The sequence below is a fragment of the Sphaeramia orbicularis genome, chromosome 7 (genome assembly GCF_902148855.1).
Source record: "Sphaeramia orbicularis chromosome 7, fSphaOr1.1, whole genome shotgun sequence".
Classification (NCBI taxonomy): Eukaryota; Metazoa; Chordata; class Actinopteri; order Kurtiformes; family Apogonidae; genus Sphaeramia; species Sphaeramia orbicularis.
The window spans coordinates 16,858,974-16,878,408 of NC_043963.1; the positions used below are offsets into that span (position 1 = coordinate 16,858,974).

At 35.1% G+C, this 19,435-nt stretch overlaps 1 protein-coding gene across 3 annotated transcripts; it reads left to right on the forward strand.

Annotated features, from left to right (window-relative positions):
- Positions 1 to 7,024: 7,024 nt before the first annotated feature.
- On the forward strand, positions 7,025 to 19,435 carry LOC115422341 (uncharacterized). 3 transcript variants are annotated; one of them, XM_030138616.1, is made up of 9 exons: positions 7,025 to 7,129; positions 7,645 to 7,986; positions 8,777 to 8,905; positions 11,309 to 11,650; positions 12,375 to 12,563; positions 14,689 to 14,787; positions 16,042 to 16,079; positions 17,149 to 17,307; positions 19,062 to 19,435. In XM_030138616.1, the coding sequence occupies exons 2-9, from the start codon at positions 7,767 to 7,769 to the stop codon at positions 19,218 to 19,220; spliced, it is 1,335 nt and encodes a 444-aa protein (XP_029994476.1). In that variant the 5' UTR covers positions 7,025 to 7,129; positions 7,645 to 7,766; the 3' UTR covers positions 19,221 to 19,435. The 3 variants fall into 3 exon arrangements, with proteins under 3 accessions (XP_029994476.1, XP_029994477.1, XP_029994478.1); XM_030138617.1 differs by having other exon boundaries at positions 12,375 to 12,557; XM_030138618.1 differs by lacking the exons at positions 7,025 to 7,129; positions 7,645 to 7,986; positions 8,777 to 8,905 and adding an exon at positions 10,686 to 10,820.

A 19,435-nucleotide genomic window follows, 5' to 3' on the forward strand; every position in this document is an offset into this window, starting at 1 on the left:
CTGCACCATTCCACCACTAGGTGTCTCTGTGTCCACTTTAGTGTAATGTAATGCTGATCAGTGCCACCTGTGTCTGCTCCATGTAAGTGTTGTGACGTCACTGTTCGCTCCCTGCTGTGATCTGTTTGTTTGTTTTAGTTGAAATAAATTTGTCCACTTTTTGTCACCACCTAAGACACTAAAAAATGAAGAGGACAACAATGCACCATCTGTAGCTGTGGCCGATTTGAGAGTTTCTGTTGTTTTAAAATGGACAGAAAATGCATTCAGGAATAAGTGAAACTAGAAGGAAACTGATCCAGATCTAGTTTGTGACACATTTTTAAAATTCTGGCATAATTAGTCAAGTTATATTAAAGTAACATATAATAAGACTTGTTAAAGTGTCACTATGCAAACTTTCTGTGTCTTCCATGGGTCATTTAGTTTGTATTTTAATAACATCAAATCCTCCAAAGTCAGAGTTAAATGATCTCGTTGTTCTTCTTCACCAGCCACAGGACTGTTTGTGAGTCTGACTGTTGTCGTCATAGTCATCCTGGCACCTCCTGGCATCATCCTGTAAAATTAAGAAATAATTAATAAGTAATATGTCCACTGAAAAATGTAGGATTGGTAATTTGATGCTGGTGCCTAATAATATTGCATCTCAGCATGTCTATAAAATAGTGAAAATTTCTAACCAAAATATAATTTCCACCCCACATTTCTACATCTATATTACAGAATCTAAAGTGGACGATGAGACGCCAAAACCATCTTCAACTCACCGACCATCTGTCAGCGAGCGAGAGCCCACTTCTGTTTTAACTACGACTTCAGCTTCAGGTACGACTGAGCTGAGTTTCAGCTCCAGTTCAACCTCTGAGTCTGAACATCAGCAGACGATGACCGTAGATCCAGGTCCAGATGTGTTTCCATTTCTCCTGATGTGACGACCCTGCACCGTTCCACCACTAGGTGTCTCTGTGTCCTCTTTAGTGTAATGTAATGCTGATCAGTGCCTCCTGTGTCTGGTCCATGTAAGTGTTGTGACGTCACTGTTCGCTCCCTGCTGTGATTTGTTTGTTTGTTTTAGTTGAAATAAATTTGTCCACTTTTTGTTGCTACCTAAGAGCTGGGCTGTGACACCAAAAAATGAAGAAAAAAAACAATGCGCCATCTGTAGCAGTAGCCGACTGAGAGTTTCTGTTGTTTTAAAATGGACAGAAAATGCATTCAGGAACAAGTGAAACTAGAAGAGAACTGATCCAGGTCTACTTTGTGAGACATTTTCTTTATTATTTATTTATTATATTAAAGCAACATATAATAAGACTTATTAAAGTGTCACTTTGCAAACTTTCTGTGTCTTCCATGGGTTATTTAGTTTGTATTTTAATAACATCAAATCCTGCAAAGTCAGAGTTAAATGATCTTGTTGTTCTTCTTCACCAGCCACAGGACTGTACGTGAGTCTGACTGTTGTCGTCATAGTCATCCTGGCACCTCTGTTGGTCTTCTGCAAGAAGAGGACCAACAAACCAGCAGGTGAAGCACATGAAACATATTTTATTTATTTATATCAGTGGCGGCTGCTCGTCTTTCAGAGAGGGGAAGCTCATTGTTGGCTTACATAAAAAAAAAAAAAAAAAAACTGTCAAGTATTTTAAACATAAATTCGGCCCTCTGTTCCTTTTTAAGAAAATGGTCAGTGGCCTTATCGTAACAACTAAACAAAAAAATGTTGAAATTATTTTAAATTGAAACAGGGAAGTACAATGAGTGTGTTTTATTTACAGTGCAAGAAATGAGCAAGTAATTTTGTAGTGGTTTCTCTCTCGATTTCACAGCAGAATGCGCAACGGTATTAAACTGAACTCTGTCAGTGAAGGAGTAGATCTCAAAATAGCTGTCAATCAAACGGGTTTCAGCCTTTCGACTGATCCTCCAATCAGCACGTGGAAGCCCGGCGTCCAGCCCAGCTGAACACCACCCGAAGCTTCATTCACCCCCAGAGACGCCGAGCGTCCGGGGGCAGGACAACATCGTGGCATTTATCCAGTTTACCGTCCAGTTTTGAGGCAATGAAAAAAACTGTTCCATGAAGTCTCATTGAAGTGCATGGACGCAGAGCGTTTACGGGCAAATGCACTGAGCAGAAATCGAATGAGAAAACAGCGCAACAGGAATGTATGAGAAGTGAACAACATCGAGTCTGTTGATTTGTGATAAAGCTGATTCTGAACGAACTCGAGATGAACGTGTTCTAACACATTTGTAGTCAATGAAATGTCAAGACCACCGTACATATTTAACCATTTAGTTTTCATAATTTTAGGGGAAGCCGAGCTTCCTTTGCAGTCTATGAGAAATCGCCACTGATTTATGTAATTGTTCATTATTGAGCAGGAAGGCATTAAAGTGTAAGGTGTTTCTACTCATAGTCCACTGTTTGAGGTTTTCATCTGCTGCAAGAATTCAAACTTAAACAGAAAGTCACCAGTTCAGAGAATTATAAACTAAAAATAGAAATGAAGCTGAAATTAAACTGACTGAATGACACATTGTGCTTGTTCTGTGTTTCAGAACTCCATGTGGATACAGAGTATGATCTGGTTACAGACGAGAGATTGAGGAAATTCCTGTGTCACCAACTTCACTCACCTCAGGTCTGCATTGTTTCTCAAGCAGGAAATTTATTTTGTAGATACAGGGAAAGAGAAAAGACACAGAAAAAGACATTAAACACTAGAGGAACAGCCATGATTAACACATACATGACTTTTAAAATGATTCACTGTAAAAGATGCAGCAGAGTCGAAAAAACAAGGACTCAAATACAAAGTGAGAAGAAAAGTAAGTCAAAAGTAGGTCAAATCTAATTTACAGATTCAAACACTCAACTAACCCTTGGTTTACACTTGGTTTATACTATGTTATGATATAAAAATGGTCATAGTCATAGAGTAGTTTGATATAAAAATGTATCATATTATAGTATGATCTAAATATTAGTCATGATGTAAACTGGTCACACTATTGTATGATATAAAAAATGATCACATTATAATATGATATAAAAATTGATATGAAAAATGGTAATAGTATATTAAGCTATAACAATTGGTCATAACATAGTATGACATAAAAATGACGAATATATAAATTATATAAACATTGATCATAGTAGTGTGTGATGTAGAAATTGGCCATAGTATAATATTATATAAAAACTAGTCATAGTATAATATGATATAAAAAAACTTATTATAGTATATCATGATATAAAATTGGTCATAGTATAGTATGATCTAAAAAGCCATAGTATGGTATGTCATTAAAATTTATCATAGTGTAGTATGATATAAAAATATTTATATTATGGCGTGACATAAAAATTGGTCACAGTATGGTATGATATTAAAATGTTTCATAATATATTATAAAACTAGCAATATTCTAGAATGATATAAAAATTGGTCAAAACATAGTATGACATAAAAACTTGTCATACTATATTATAATATGATATACGAATTAGCTACAATATAGTATGACTTAGAAATGGGTCATAGTATATGATATAAAAACAATAACCATAGCATATCATGGAAAGAAAAGCAAAAAAATAAAAAATAATAATTTTCCCTCTATGTTGATATATTAGGTAAAAGTGAAAATAAAACAGACTGATCACATAGGTGAAGTTGTGTTGAAAAAAGACACTAAACAGGGTATGGCAGTTTTATAAAATAGGCTCAGACCCCAAAAGGTTAAAGAATATTTACACATAATACACAGTACACTCTTTCTGTTTATGTTTTTAGTCCAGTCTTCATAAATGTTGCGTTACAAATGTGACTTATAGACACAACATAACTAGAATAAACTCTGAAGTCAGTCTACCTGTTGTGACCTTTGACCTCTGTGTTTTCTGTGCCCAGACTGGAGACTCCTCAGGTATTTACACCTGCTGTGAGCTGGATTTTTCTGACCAGATCTCCTCCTGGCTCAGCAGCGCCCCCCAGAGTCAGACTACTGAAGTGGTTTATCGTGTTACTTTACCTCAGCAGCAGCGTCACTGAGGCCGAGGTCAAACCTGGGTGTCACAGAAAAAAACAAAAAAACACATTCTGCACCAAAGTTATGCTTCAGCTCAGATCTGCTTCTGCTAACTCTGCTTCAGTGTAAATATGAAGTTATATGTGAAGAGGATAAGTGAGGTTAACTGATCCAAGGGACTTGATTTCTCATATATTATGATGATAGGAGGAAAAATGATAGACTGTTGTGTGGAGACATTTGAAATTTTGCCCATTACAAGTAAATGGGGAAAAAAAAATTCATAAAAAATTTGAACTTTGACCTACGACATTTGCTTAAACACAGATCATGGCAGATCTTCAGTTTTAGTGTTATTGGACCTCAGTGCTGCATTCGACACAGTCAAACCATGATCTATTACTTGATCAACTGGAAAATTGGGTGGGACTATTTGGCACAGTTCTTGATTGGTTTGCATCCTACTTAAAGGGCAGGGATTATTTTGTGTCAATAGGTAACTTTAAATCTGAGCAGACCAAAATTACATGTGGAGTCCCCCAAGGCGCCATCCTGGGGCCCCTTCTGTTCCTCATCTACATGCTTCCACTTGCTCAGATCATAGAAAAAAACAAAATAGATTACCATAACTATGCAGATGACACACAGCTCTACATTTCAATGTCCTCAGGTGACCATAGCCCCATACAAGCACTGGGTAAATGCATGGAACAAATATCTGAATGGATGGGCCATAATTTTCTTCAGTTAAACAGAGAAAAAACTGAGATACGCATTTTTGGACCCAAGGAGAGCACCTTAAAATCAGCATGCAGCTCCAGTTACTTCAGTTAAAAACCTCAGACCAGGCCAGGAATCTGGGTGTTGTCATGGATTCAGACCTGAATTTTAAAAACCACATACAAACAATTACAAAGTCAGCTTACTAACACCTCAAGAATATTTCTAGGATTAAAGGACTGATGTCGCAGCGGGACCTTGAAAAACTTGTCCATGCATTTATCTTTAGTCGAGTCGACTACTGTAACAGTATCTTCTGTGGTCTGCCCAAAAAGTCTATCAGACGACTGCAGCTGATCCAGAATGCTGCTGCTCCAGTCCTCACTAAGACCAAGAGAGTGGACCACATCAGTCCAGTTCTCAGGTCTCTACACTGGCTCCCTGTCTCTCAGAGAATAGACTTTAAAATTTTTTTGCTAGCATATAAAGCACTGAATGGTTTAGGCCCAAAATACATACTTACAATACTTTCGTGTAGTATTAATAAGATCAGAGCTAACCTAATGTCTGCTTTTGAAGAAAAATGGATGAGTGGGATCCTGACTAAACCGAAGCTGCGGACATACATTCAACTAAAAAACACATATAAAACAGAATTTTATGTCAGCGCAAATTTGACCAGGAACCAAAGGTCCCTAATTGCTCAGTTGCGAACTGGAATCCTTCCCTTGGCCGAAGAAACTGGGAGATTCACCCAAACCCCAGAAGAAAACAGACTTTGTGGACTGTGTGATTTGGGGGAAGTGGAAAATGAATCACATTTTCTTTTGTATTGTCCTCTATATGATGAACTGAGAGCCCCTTTGTTTGATGGTATGTGTATCCGAAATCCTGATTTGTTCTGGAGCACTGATGATGACAAGATGAAATGGTTGTTTAGTTCTAATGTATATAAATTAGCATTATTTGTTTGTAAAGCCTGGAAAAAGCGGCATATGTGTTTGTTTAAATAGGTCAGTATTTTGTTTTGTTTATATCTATTGTGCCTATTGTCTGGTATTAGATTTTTGGTCTGTATTTTTGGTGTCTTATAAGCCCATGTAAGGGCTGGGCATGTTTTTTTTATGCAAGACACAATAATTAAAACATTCATTCATTCATTCATACATCAGAGACCTTCTAGTCCAGTATGAACCATCCAGACCACTCAGGTGGTCTGGTGCAGGTCTGCTCTGTGTTCCAAAAGTCAGAACTAAACATGGAGAATCAGCATTCAGTTTCTATGCTCCATATATCTGGAACAAACTACCAGAAAATATCAGGTCTTCTGAGAGTCTGAGTTCTTTTAAGTCAAGGTTCCAGACTCACCTGTTCACTGCTGCCTTTGACTAAAAGGCTTTTGACTTTTTAAAATTTATATTCTTTCGAAACTCTGCACTGCAACTCTTACTTTAATATGTGTGTCTTTTCATATTTTTGGGTTTTATGTGTTGTTTTCTTACTTGCTGTTTTTAATCACCTTTTACATGTTTTTTATAATGTTTTAAATGTGTTTCTTTTTCCCTGTCGTTGTGTTTCAATGTCCTTTGTGAAGCACCTTGAATTGCCTTGTTGCTGAAATGTGCTATACAAATAAACTTGCCTTGCCTTACACTGGTATCTACAGCTGGTTAGAGGGGGTTTGGGGTGGTGGGGGTTGGGCGGTTAGACTGAACGAGCATGATCATCTGCGAAAAAAGAAAAAAGCTTCAATAAGAGCAAAGCCTCAAGTCATCTGTTCAACTAAAGTTGTAGGAACCACATACCCACTCCAGGAAACACCATTAAAAAGAATACAATCAGAGGTCGTTTTCATGCACATTTTCCTTCACTGTGATGTAAATATCTGTGTACATACATATAGGTGTGTTTATTACTATCTTAAATATATATTTGTTTAACCAGGTAGGTCAAGTTCTCTTTTACTATGATGACCTGGTCACGATGAAGCATAAGAGGCAGATACAAAATAACAAGGACAAAAAGAAAAACAGAATATTACTGTTTCCTGTTCTGCTTGTTCATTTTACTGTAAATGCAACTGTTAGACTTGAGTTTCCAGATCAGTAATATCTGGTGGTTTTCACTGTTGAAAGATCAGTACATTTCTTTGTTTTTTTTCAGTGCATTTAAAGTTTTTCCTGGGTGTGGGGTTCATATACTGGTTCACAGAGTAGTAGTTGAACTAATGAGAAGAGGAGGAGAGAAAAGTCTTCACCTTTTAGAGAAGTGTTAAACAGATGTTCCTGGTTTTAAAGTGAGGACAAAAAAGAGTGAACTCTTATCAAACCATGAAAATCTGTCAGTTTGATCTTCTTCTTTCTCAGTGAGTATTCTGTTAATCTTCTGTCTTTATTTCACATTCTAGTATTTTATTGTCGTTATATTTGTATAGTTGATCTGTGGTAAACTCTGCAGTCAATGGTTTTGTCTGTTTCCTGTGTGATGGTGATTTTTGAGTCTGAACATGGTGATCAGACCACAGCGAAAACCTTTTCATAAACAAATTCAACCAGAAAATGGTGTTTTTCAATCAACCTGATAGTGACATTTCAGTTTCTTTTTTTTTTTCTTGTTCTTCATGTTTTATCAGATCTACCTGCCAGTGCTCACCTTTCCAGTATCTGTGTCTATGTTCTATTCAGTTGTATTTCACTGAATTTCTCAGTTGCTTTTTATTCTTTTCATTTATTGTTAAATCTTCCTAAAGCAAATAAAATTATTAGATTCATCCACTGATCAAACTCTGGTAAACTGGTTGTGTCTTAGTGTGAATATGAAGCATCAATAAATGGAATCATACTGCAGATATTAACTATTCACTGTGTTTTTATTTAACAGCACTTCAAGATGGAAACACTGGTCTCATCAGTGGAGAAATCCCAGTTTATGAAAAAACTGAAGGAGAAACAATCACAGTTAAATGCACATTCAAATGGTCTGGTTTGGGCACACCAAAGAAGATGTTCTGTAGGAATGAATGTGAAAATGGAGACATCCTTGTAGAGACATCGGATAAGAGTGATCGAAAAGGAAGATACAGCATCAGGCTAGGATCATCTGGTAAAGTCATGTATGTGTCCATCAGACAACTGAAGGAGTCTGACACTGGTCTGTACCAGTGTGTTTTGGAAAGGTTTGGACCAGATGGGTACAAAGACTTTAGGATTACAGTAACAAAGGGTGAGTTTTACTTAAAGTGTTTCTCTTCTTGTAATTTATTAAATACATTTTGGCTGAGAGCACCTCAGTTAGTGTGTTTGGTTGCATAAACAAAGCAATTCATTCCATTTTTTTTTTTAAGTTTTATTTTTTATTGTTTTGATAGAAGATCTCCCCACCACAAAGACTGGACCTTATGTTATTATCCAGATTTTTTTTTATGTAGTTTCATCTATTTGAAACATATACCCTCAGTTAATGAATAATGACAAATAAGCTCATTTAAATAATACACAGTTTATCCTGCTCATTATTATTATCATTATTACTACTACTACTACTACTACTACTACTACTAATAATAATAATAATAATAATAATAATAACAATAATGTTTATTCATTTATTTTTTTAACATCCTGTAACACATGACTCATACCGACAAGTGAGTAGTTCAGTCCATATTATTACATAACCACTTGACCTCTTATGACATATAACTGATCATTCTGTAAAATTAAGAAATAATTAATAAATAATACATCCACTGAAAAATGCAGGATTATTTACTGAGAGAGAGAACAGGTGTAATCTTCATTTTATTGGTAATTTGATGCTGGTGCCTCAAAAAATATAATTAAATTTTAAGTATAAAATACTGATAAATAAATGTTAAAATGCACCTCAGCATATGTATATAATAGTGAACAATTTTAAATTAAAATGAAATTTCCACCCCGCATTTATAATACAGAATCTAAAATGTCCAATAAGCCGTAGATGAACTTGTTTATCACTGTTTGTTTCACAGCTTCACTGACGCTCGAACCGACCACTTTACCAACGGCTTCAGCTTCAGCTATGACTGAGCTGAGTTTCAGCTCCAGTTCAACCTCTGAGTCTGAACATCAGCAGACGATGAAGGTAGTTCCAGGTCCAGGTGTGTTTATATTTATCCTGATGTGGATTCAACCAATAGTGTTGCTGCTAGAGTGTTAACAAAGAAACAAACATACTGAACCAACAACAATACCCCTTGCCTTCCCTTTGTAGGGGGGGTAATAAATGCAGAAACATAATGTAATGTGTATTATTGGTCACCAGAGGTCAGTACAGAACATTGTGTATGTAAATGCAGCATGCAAAGTGTGGAACAGGGTTGGAAACAGGCATCAGAAATGTTAGAAAAAGAAGCATTAAAAAAAGAAAGAAAGAAAGAAAGAAAGAAAGAAAGAAAGAAAGAAAGAAAGAAAGAAAGAAAGAAACATCAGAATGAATATAGAGAACAGTATGTGATGAGTGTTTGTGCTCCTGCATGTCCATGAGTCTACACTGGTATCTACAGCTGGTTAGAGGGGGTCTGTGGTGGTGGGGGTTGGGCGGTTCGACTGAACGAGCATGAGCGTCTGCAAAAAAGAAAAAAACATCAATAAGTGCAAAGCCTCAAGTCACCTGCTCAACTAAAGTTTTAGAAACCACATACACACTCCAGGAAACACCATTAAAAAGAACACAATCAGAGGTCGTTTTCATGCACAGTTTCCTTCACTGTGATGTAAATATCTGTGTACATACATATAGGTTTATTTATCACTATCTTACATTTATATTTGTTTAACCAGGTAGGTCAAGTTCTCTTTTACTATGATGACCTGGTCAAGACGAAGCATAAGAGGCAGATACAAAATAACAAGAACAAAAAGAAAAATAGAAAATATTACTGTGTTTCCTGTTCTGCTTGTTCACTTTACTGTAAATGCAACTGTTAGACTTGAGTTTCCAGATCAGTAAAATTTTATCTTATCTTATCTTATCTTATCTTATCTATATGATTTTATGTCAGAAACATTTTTGCTATAAATATGTTTAACCTTTTTTAAACACCACTTCTGGATTACTTCTCCATGTAGATGTTATGTGGGGGTGGACCCTCAGCGCCCCCTATTGGACCAAGTAACAATAGTCACTTTTTCATTGGACATCTACGCAAAACTTTATAGTTATTTACTAAAGGTTGAAAAAACAAAAGCGTGTAATGTTGGTTTTTCCATTAAATCACAAATGTGATGATTTGTTTATTTATAATTGTGAGATGTCACAAGAAGTCATTTCGTAAACATGGCAACGAACATAAATATCTGTTGTTTTGAACCTAGAATGCTTGTTACCCCTTTATCTCGTACTAAAATAAATTATTTGGTTTCCTCGTGTGTTCACACATACCGTGCCATGTTTGTTTTAAAACTCTTTTTCTTCCCTTGTTGTAACATTCTTTTTTTTTTTTTTTTTGTTTATGTGGCTCTAGTTGCATAAAAACATCTTTCCATTGTAGTTTTGCACGATATACCAATTTTGCTACACCCGAAAAACCACCTCTTACAAATGTAAAAACTTTTAATCGAAAAACGAGTTTTGGCAAAATTGTCGTTTTTCCATTAGGTTAATTTTTAGGCGTAACTTATATTCGCACAATTTGAGGGTCAATGGAAAAGTGATACTGTCTTTTTCTGACTTCAACAAAGTGGAGAATTTAATGCTTAATACATTAAAAACCAACACATTTGGAGATACGTGGTTTTCATTTTTGCATGCAATGAATTGCAGATCAGTACATTTTTTTGTGTTTTTTTCAGTGCATTTAAAGTTTTTTTCTGGGTGTGGGGTTCATATACTGGTTCACAGAGTAGTGGTTGAACTAATGAGAGGAAGAGGAGAGAAAAGTCTTTACCATTTAAACTCAAAATTTTAGGGAAGTGTTAAACAGAAGTTCCTGGTTTTGAAGTGAAGACGAAAAAGAGTGTCGAACTCTTATTAAACCATGAAAATCTGTCACAGTTTGATCTTCTTCTTTCTCAGTGAGTATTCTGTTAATCTTCAATCTTTATTTCACATTCTTGTATTTTATTGTCATTATATTTGTACAGTTGATCTGTGGTAAACTCTGCAGTAGATGGTTTGTCTGTTTCCTGTGTGATGGTGATTTGTGAGTCTGAACATGGTGATCAGACCACAGCTAAAACCTTGTCATTAATAAATTCGAATATAGTGACATTTCAGTTTCTTTTTGTTTCTGGTTCTTGTTCATGTTTTATCAGATCTACCTTCCAGTGCTCACCTTTCCAGTATCTGTGTCTATGTTCTATTCAGTCGTATTTCACTGAATTTCTCAGTTGCTTTTTATTCTTTTCATTTATTGTTAAATCTTCCTAAAGCAAATAAAATTATTAGATTCATCCACTGACCAAACTCTGGTAAACTGGTTGTGTCTTAGTGTGAATATGAAGCATCAATAAACAGAATCATACTGCAGATATTAACTATTCGCTGTGTTTTTATTTAACAGCACTTCAAGATGGAAACACTGGTGTCGTCAGTGGAGAAATCACAGTTTATGAAAGAACTGAAGGAGGAACAGTCACAGTTGAATGCACTTTTAGTTGGTCTCTTGTTGACGATAAAAAGAAGATGTTCTGTAGGAATGAATGTAAAAATGGAGTTGTCCTTGTTGAGACACGGACTGAGAACAGACAAGAAGGAAGATACAGCATCAGGCTAGGATCATCTAAAGATTTCATGTCTGTGACCATCAGACAGCTGGAGAAGACTGACTCTGGACGGTACCAGTGTTTTTTGGAAGGGACAATCTACAATGAGCACAAGGAATTTGAGATTAAAGTAACAAAGAGTGAGTATTTACTAACAGTGTTTCTCTTCTTGTAATTTATTAAATACATTTTGGCTGAGAGCACCTCAGTTAATGTGTTTGGTTGCACAAACAGATCAATTCATTTCAGTTTTTTTTTTTCTTTTTTTTTTTTAAATAAAAGATCCCACCATCACAAAGTCAGGACTTTATGTTATTATCCAGATGTTTGTGTAGTTTCATCTATTTGAACAATAAACCCTCAGTTAGTGAATGACGACAAATAAGCTCATTTAAATAATACACAGTTTATCCTGCTTCATTCACTTATTTTGATTACTACTACGACTAACAACAATAATAATAACAATTTGTTTTTGCGCATTATATCTAGTAATACATGAGGCATACTGACAAGTGTGTAGTTCAGTCCACATTATTACATAACCGCTTATCCTCTTAATATATAACTCGTCAACCTGTAAAATTAAGAAAAAAATTATAAATAAATAAATTATAAATAATACTACTGAATAACACAACAACACTACAATAATCTACTGAAAAAAAATCAGGATTATTTACTGAGAGAGAGAACAGGTGTAATCTTCATTTTATTGGAAATTTGATGCAGATGCCTAAAAAAAAAGATTAAAAAATATATCAATGATGCATCTCAACATATAATTAAATTTTATGTATAAAATAGTGAAAAATAAAAGTTGAAATATAATTGCCACCTTGTATTTCTACATTTATATTACAGAATCTGTAGTGGACGATAAGACTCCAAAACCATCTTCAACTCACCGACCATCTGTCAGCAAGCGAGTGCCCACTTCTGCTTTAACTACAACTTCAGCTTCAGTTTCAGCTTCGAGTGAGTTGAGTTTCAGCTCCAAGTCGACCCCTGAGTCTGAAAAACAGCCGACGCCGATGGCAGATAAAGGTTCAGGTGTGTTTACATTCATCCTGAAAAAAAGAAAAACCCTGCAGTATCTGTAGCTGTAGCAGAGTCTAGTTAGTCTGGCACCTGAAACACTGAATCAAATCACTGTGGTTTATGTTATTTTTATTTTAGGTAATACATCTTGTCATTCAGTTGGATTTATCAGAAAACAACATTTTTCTACTAATTGGTGGGGTAGGTGGGTTCATCTCAGCTATTGTAGGAGTCACTGAAGTAAACACATGATTATTGAGAAGGCTGTAACTCACATTGTCTGTCATTATAGCATCACTCATAATATCATGGTGATAATACATTAAATATGATCATAGTTAAAAGAACAGGTCCAATCAGATCAGGTTCAGACTATCTAAAGCAGGGGTGTCAAACTCATTTTCTTTCAGGGGCCACATTCAGCCTAATTTGATCTCTGGTAAAATAATATCAAAATAGCCTATAAATAATGACAAGTCCAATTTTTTTTTTTAAAGCAAAAATAACATTAAATTATGAAAATACTTACATTTTACAAACTATCCAAAACAAAAAAGATGTGAATAATCTAACAAAACAGAAATTTCTGGTGAAAAATAAGTACAATTTTATCAATATTATGCCTCAGCTTATGATTTTTTATACGTGTGCATTACAGATTAGATTTACCAAGGCACAAAACAGGCAGAATATTGGTAAAAATTGCACTTATTTTTCTTTAGACATTTCAGGTTGTTCCTATTTGTTCAGGTTATTGAAGTTTTATTGTTAAAGGATATCAGAATTTAATGTTCTTTGCAATAAATCAAAGAGAAAAAATGGGTGGTGCCATTATTTATAGGCGTAATGTCTTTTTTTTTTTTTTTTTTTTTCACATTTAACCAAGAAGAAAATTTGTACTCATTATTTCTAGGTTATGATGCTATTACACTGGTCAACAATAAATTTATTGTTTAAGTTTTTTGAGCTGATTAAGAATAATTTTGGTGTGCTGAATCCAAAAATCACATTAATTTTGCTCAGTCAGGTCAACTTTCTGAACTATGCTACATATTGGCTTTTTAACATTTTTGCTTACATTTATGGGCATTTTCACATCATATGATACAAAATTCTTTCATATTTCTTGCAATAAACGAGTTCTGAAGATTTTACTTTTGCCAATTTATGATTAATGTTTTTTTTAATATTACAGGTGAATGAAATGGCTTCGACTAGAAGATCTTGCAAAAATAAGCCTGACGTATTCTGTTACATCTGCGGTGAATACACCATTGTACCTAACAGGAATCAAGTCACAAGTTTCATAAAGTGTGCTTACCAGTCTTATTTTGGTATTAAACTTGGTGACCAAGATAAAGTTTGGGTGCAGATTGTGAGAAGATCAAAGTTTACAAATTCAAATTAGCAAAAAAACCTGACCTGATTGAGAAAAACAGATGTCATGTTTGGATTTAGCGGTGCAAAATGGTCCTAATTCAGTTGAAAAAACCTAGACAACTTGCAAAAAACATTTTATTTGTAACCCAGTGTTATTTTCAAGTTTGATGCCCTTGACTGTTAATATCTTCAGGGTAAATTTTGCACTTTGTAGATTCATCCTGCAGGCTGGATTGGAAGTTTTGGCAGGCCGGTTTTGGCCCCGGGCCGCATGTTTAAGACCTGTGATCTAAAGGGACTGGATGCTGTTTGATCACACTCCATCCTGTTTTAAGGCTGTTCATGTGGAGTTAAATAAATGCAGCCTATAATAGAAAAGAACATGGGTGAAATAATGGTGGGGTGGTTAACACTTCCTCACAGGAAAAAAAAAATATAACAGTAATAGTATTCAGCATTTCAGGTCCATTTGAAGGTAGAAAATGAATTAGTCAAGTTATAATATAGTTATAACCTGTATAATAATGCTAGTATATGTACCTTTATACTGTGTCCTGTACACTATACATTTGCCTGTTTTTATTCAGCTGCTTTTTCTAGAATTACAAAGTTCTGTCTAATGGGCAGAGCAGTCTCACTGTACTCTAAAACAATATAATTTTAACAAATAATGATAATTGAAATGCATGTCATAGATGTTCAGGTGTACCAGGTTTTCTACATTGTATTAAGTCTTAAACTTGTTCTACTTTATAAGGGATTCTGCTGTACGTGGGTCTGGTTCTGGGTGTTATATTCATCCTGTTTATAGCAGCTCTGCTGGTATTATGCAGGAACAAGTCCAACAAACCAAAAGGTGAGACACAAGAAGAACAATGTATTTTTATTTATATTTAACCCCCCACACCCTCCCAAAGGGGAGGTCAGGGGTATTGTTTTTGGTTCAGTTTGATTGTTTCTTTGTTAACACTCTAGCAGCAGAACTATTGGTTGAATTCATACCAACTTGGGTTTGTAGACTGCCAGTGACCCAGAATAGATCTGATTATATTTTGGGAAAAGTAGGTCAAAGTTCAAATTTTTAATGAATTTTTAAAATCTTTTTTCCCCATTTACTTATAATGAGCGGAATTTTAAATGTTTGTAGCAGCAAAACTATTGTTTGGATTCATACCATATTAGGTTTAGATTTTGCCAGTGGCCTAGAATAGATGTCATTATATTTTGGGAAAAGTATGTGAAAGTTCAAATATTTTACGAATTCTTAAAATCTTTTTTTCCCCATTTACTTATAATGGGCGAAATTTCAAATCTCTGTAGCAGCAAAACTATTGGTTGAATTCATACCAAATTGGGTTTATAGATTGCCAGTGACCAAGAATAAATGTGGTTTCATGTTGGTAAAAATAGGTCAAAGTTCAAATTTTGTATTAATTTTTATTACCTCTGCCAAGGAGGTTGTGTTTTTGTCAGTGTTGGTTTGTCTGTTTTTCTGTCTGTGTGGAAGATAACTCAAAAACTTAGGGACGGATTTGGATGAAAAGTTCAGGAAATGTTGATACTGGCACAAGGAACAAATGATACAATTTTGGTGGTGATCGGGGGTGGGGGCACTGATCTGCCTTGGTGGAGGCCTGCGCTCTCTGAGTGCTTTTCAAGTTAAAATCTTTTTTAAAATTTATTTATAATGGGTGACGTTTCAAATGTCTATAAAAACATCCATTTTGTTTAAATTTACTTCAGACATGGCATATATGTATATCGAGACCATTGATATGCTGACATCAGCACATGCATAGACATGATGACATCAGCTGGATCGATGACAAAATAAGCTACAATATGTGTGAGGGGGCGGGGTTTGTTGTGATTGGCACCACTTGTTTGATATTGTCTAAGTTAGTGTCAGAGCAGGACACCAGCTTGGTATGGACAGTTGAATTTTCTTTCCTCCTGGTCTATGACTTTCACTTCACCCCAGTTTTACGCTGCTTGTGGTTTTTATTTGTGGGAAGTATCAAAATTTTCAGGAAGTAAAACAGTCAAAAGTTCAGACAATTACAAACATAGAATGGACATTAAACTCTGACTACTTGTCACATTGTTTCAGAGCCTCAAGTGGACATGGAGTACACTTCTGTCGCAGAGGTGGGTGAGCATCATTACAGCCCCCCCCTATCCATCAGACGCTGTAACAGTTCCCAGTAACCCCCTCCCCCATATCACAGCATGTGCATGTGCACCTACAATGTAAATATGTAAATAATATTTAACCCTTTAAACCCTAAACCTAAAATGGCTTTTTTTCTTATTTTGACTAAAAAAATGGTTAGAAAATATGCTGTGAGTCCATTTGCCCATGTTTCCACAGCACTTTTTTTCCAGATCTTTTAAAATCTAGCAGTCATTTGCAATTTACTGTATGTTATAATTCTGCTAAACTGGCTTCTTCTAGTACAGGTGTGAGTGAAATGACTGTAATGACCTAATAAAACCTATAAAGCACAACATCTCAGGTTTCAGAAACAGGTGGAATTTTTCTAATTGCACAAACAGTGAAAGAGTTACAGCCGTACAAACTGCATATGCACAGGGTGTGTCAGCGATAACACGTCAGGCTTTAAAGAATTAATTCGGAATTCAATATATACATTTATATAAATAAAATTTTTTGTCTTTATATTTCATTTTTCACTCATTTGTTGTTTTTTTTCATCTTTTCTCTGCACTTGCTTGTCTTATGTTGATGCTTACCTCACCTCACCTCATCTCGTCTTATCTTATCTTATCTTATCTTATCTTATCTTACATTATCTTACCTCATCTTACATTATCTTATCTTATCTTATCTCATCTCATCTCATCTCATCTCATCTCATCTTATCTTACCTTACCTCATCTTACATTATCTTACCTCATCTTACATTATCTTATCTTATCTCATCTCATCTCATCTCATCTCATCTCATCTTATCTTATCTTACCTTACCTCATCTTACATTATCTTATCTTATCTTATCTTATCTTATCTTATCTTATCTTATCTTATCTTATCTTATCTTATCTTATCTTATCTTATCTTACCTCATCTTACATTATCTTACCTCATTTTACATTATCTTATCTTATCTTATCTTATCTTATCTTATCTTATCTTATCTTATCTTATCTTATCAAAACTAATGACAGTGCAAAACAAACATGTGATCTCTTGCAGGCTAACATAGTGTATGACGAGATCAAGGAGGACAGACAGAATCAGTCTAATCCAGTGGAAATATCAGTGGTTCACGCTTCTGCCAAGTTCACCACACAGACTGCAGTCCCAACATCTGACATCTACAGTTTAGCCGCTGCAGCCGAATCTCAGGACAAAGTAAGAAAAACATTCGCTCTTAAATGTTCAATCATTTTCTTTATATCTGGGATACACAACGCAGAACACAATCTATCTTTCTTTGTCTTTCTATTATCAACCGCCACACAGTTCAGAGATTTCATGAGTTTCTCAGTTCAAGAAAAAGTCTTAAAAATAGAAACAGAAACCATATCTCAAGCGACAGGTTTCCTTTGGAGGAAAAGGCAGGCTGAAGGTTTCAGTGAGGCAGAACGAAATCTGCTGCAGAATCTAAAATGTTCTGTTTTATGTCAAACAGGAGATACATTTGTGATAAAAACTTAATGCAATTCAGAAAACTAAGAAACACACCTAACCTTTCTGTCATAATAAGACAAGAAATGTTTAGATTTTACATGTTAAATACAATAACCTTATATAAATATTGTGATGTTTTTTCAAAGGGCTCTTTAGGAGGAAATAAGATGGGGACAATGAGATGGATGAATATGTAGGTTACTATTTAATACTTATTATTATTATTATTATTATTATTATTATTATTATTATTATTATTATTATTACTGTTGTTAGTGGTTATTATATATCACGTTTTACTTTTTAGTGTTTCTGATGTGCTGTAATCTAATCTAAATAGATTTTATTGACTGTAATATCCTTATGTATCCTCTATTTTGTCTTTTTTAAAGCAGCGTATGACTTTCATCACACCTGAATCACTTGTGAACTTCGCAGATGACTCCATCATAAACACAGTCCACTTCTTTACGTAACAAACCTAAATGTCACTCAGGCCTTTTTGGAAATTTTGTTGCAAAGTGCATTGTGGGAATGGGAATTCCACGCAGCAGTAATTTCTCTGTCTCTGTGAGTGCTGAACCCAAATGTGGCCGTTACCTCCATCCACCGACTATATTCGTTCTTTAAAATAACTCTGGTGGACTGTATGATTTTACATCGTAGCGATCTGACTTGTTTTCTTGCCAAATCTGTGAGAAATCGCTTTCGCTTCCCACAATGCACAAAATTTACAAAAAGGCCTGAGTGATGTTTCAGTTTGTCATGTAAACAAGTGGACTATGTTTATGATGGAGAATCTTTTCGAGCATGGGTGTGTATATGTTTGTTCACCTGATGATTATTGGATGTCTGTGGATGAAACGCACAACCATGAAAAAAATGAAATGAAAATGAAAATGAATCTTCGAAGTTGTTTACTGTGAGGGAAGTGATTCAGGTGCATAAGCACTCAAAGACTAATGGATTAGTGATAATTAGGCTATCTCGGGTTTTACAAATTTGCCAAAAAATCTGTGATGAAAGTCATACACTGCTTTAAACACCCCATACTTCAGAACTGTCCCATTATGAATCAGTATCACTAATAGTCTCCACTATTATTCTGCAAAAATTCACCATATATGACAAACTGGGCTATTTTAACTAAGATTAAATAGATACAAAAGTAATAACCTTGTAATAATAATAATAATAATAATAATAATAATAATAATCTTAAAAAAAAAAAAAAAAAACAAGCTCTAAACCTACAAACCTGCCTTTTCTATCATAACAACAGGAAATGTTAAAGGTTGTAGCCAGTTAAATATAATAACCTCATATATACCAATATTTGTTGAAGAAACTTTTACACATAATACACACCACACTCTTATGTGTATTTTTAGACCAGGCTTTAAAAACATTCTAATAAAAATGTGACTTAAAAATAAACTTTGAAGACCTTTGACCCCTTTCTTTTCTTTGCCCAGACTGCAGATGCCTCAGAGACCCTCACCTACTCTGAGGTGAATTTTTCCAATCGGACCTCCTCCTCGCTCAGCAGCGCCCCTCAGAGTCACCCTCCTGAAGTGGTTTACTCTGCTGTTTCCCCTCCTCTGTATTCCACTGTCAATCAGCCACGGCAGTAGCTTCACTGAGGCCAAGCTCCAACCTGTGTCATAGGAAAAAAAAAAGGTTCTCAACCAGTGGTGTCAAACGTAGAGGGGATCAGTTTGTGGAATGCAAAATTTACACTGAAGATATTGACAGTCATGGGTGTCAAAATCATTTTAGTTCAGGTGCCTCATGCAGCCCAATTTGATCTAAAGTGGGTCAGACCAGTAAAATACTATCATAATTACTT

Excerpts from the sequence above, each read along its gene's own strand:
- LOC115422341 (XM_030138616.1), top strand. The coding sequence starts at position 7,767 with ATGTTCTGTAGGAATGAATGTGAAAATGGAGACATCCTTGTAGAGACA. Across the intron at positions 16,080-17,148 it reads AGTACACTTCTGTCGCAGAG|GCTAACATAGTGTATGACGA; the intron begins GTGGGTGAGCAT and ends GATCTCTTGCAG. Across the intron at positions 17,308-19,061 it reads CAGCCGAATCTCAGGACAAA|ACTGCAGATGCCTCAGAGAC; the intron begins GTAAGAAAAACA and ends TTCTTTGCCCAG.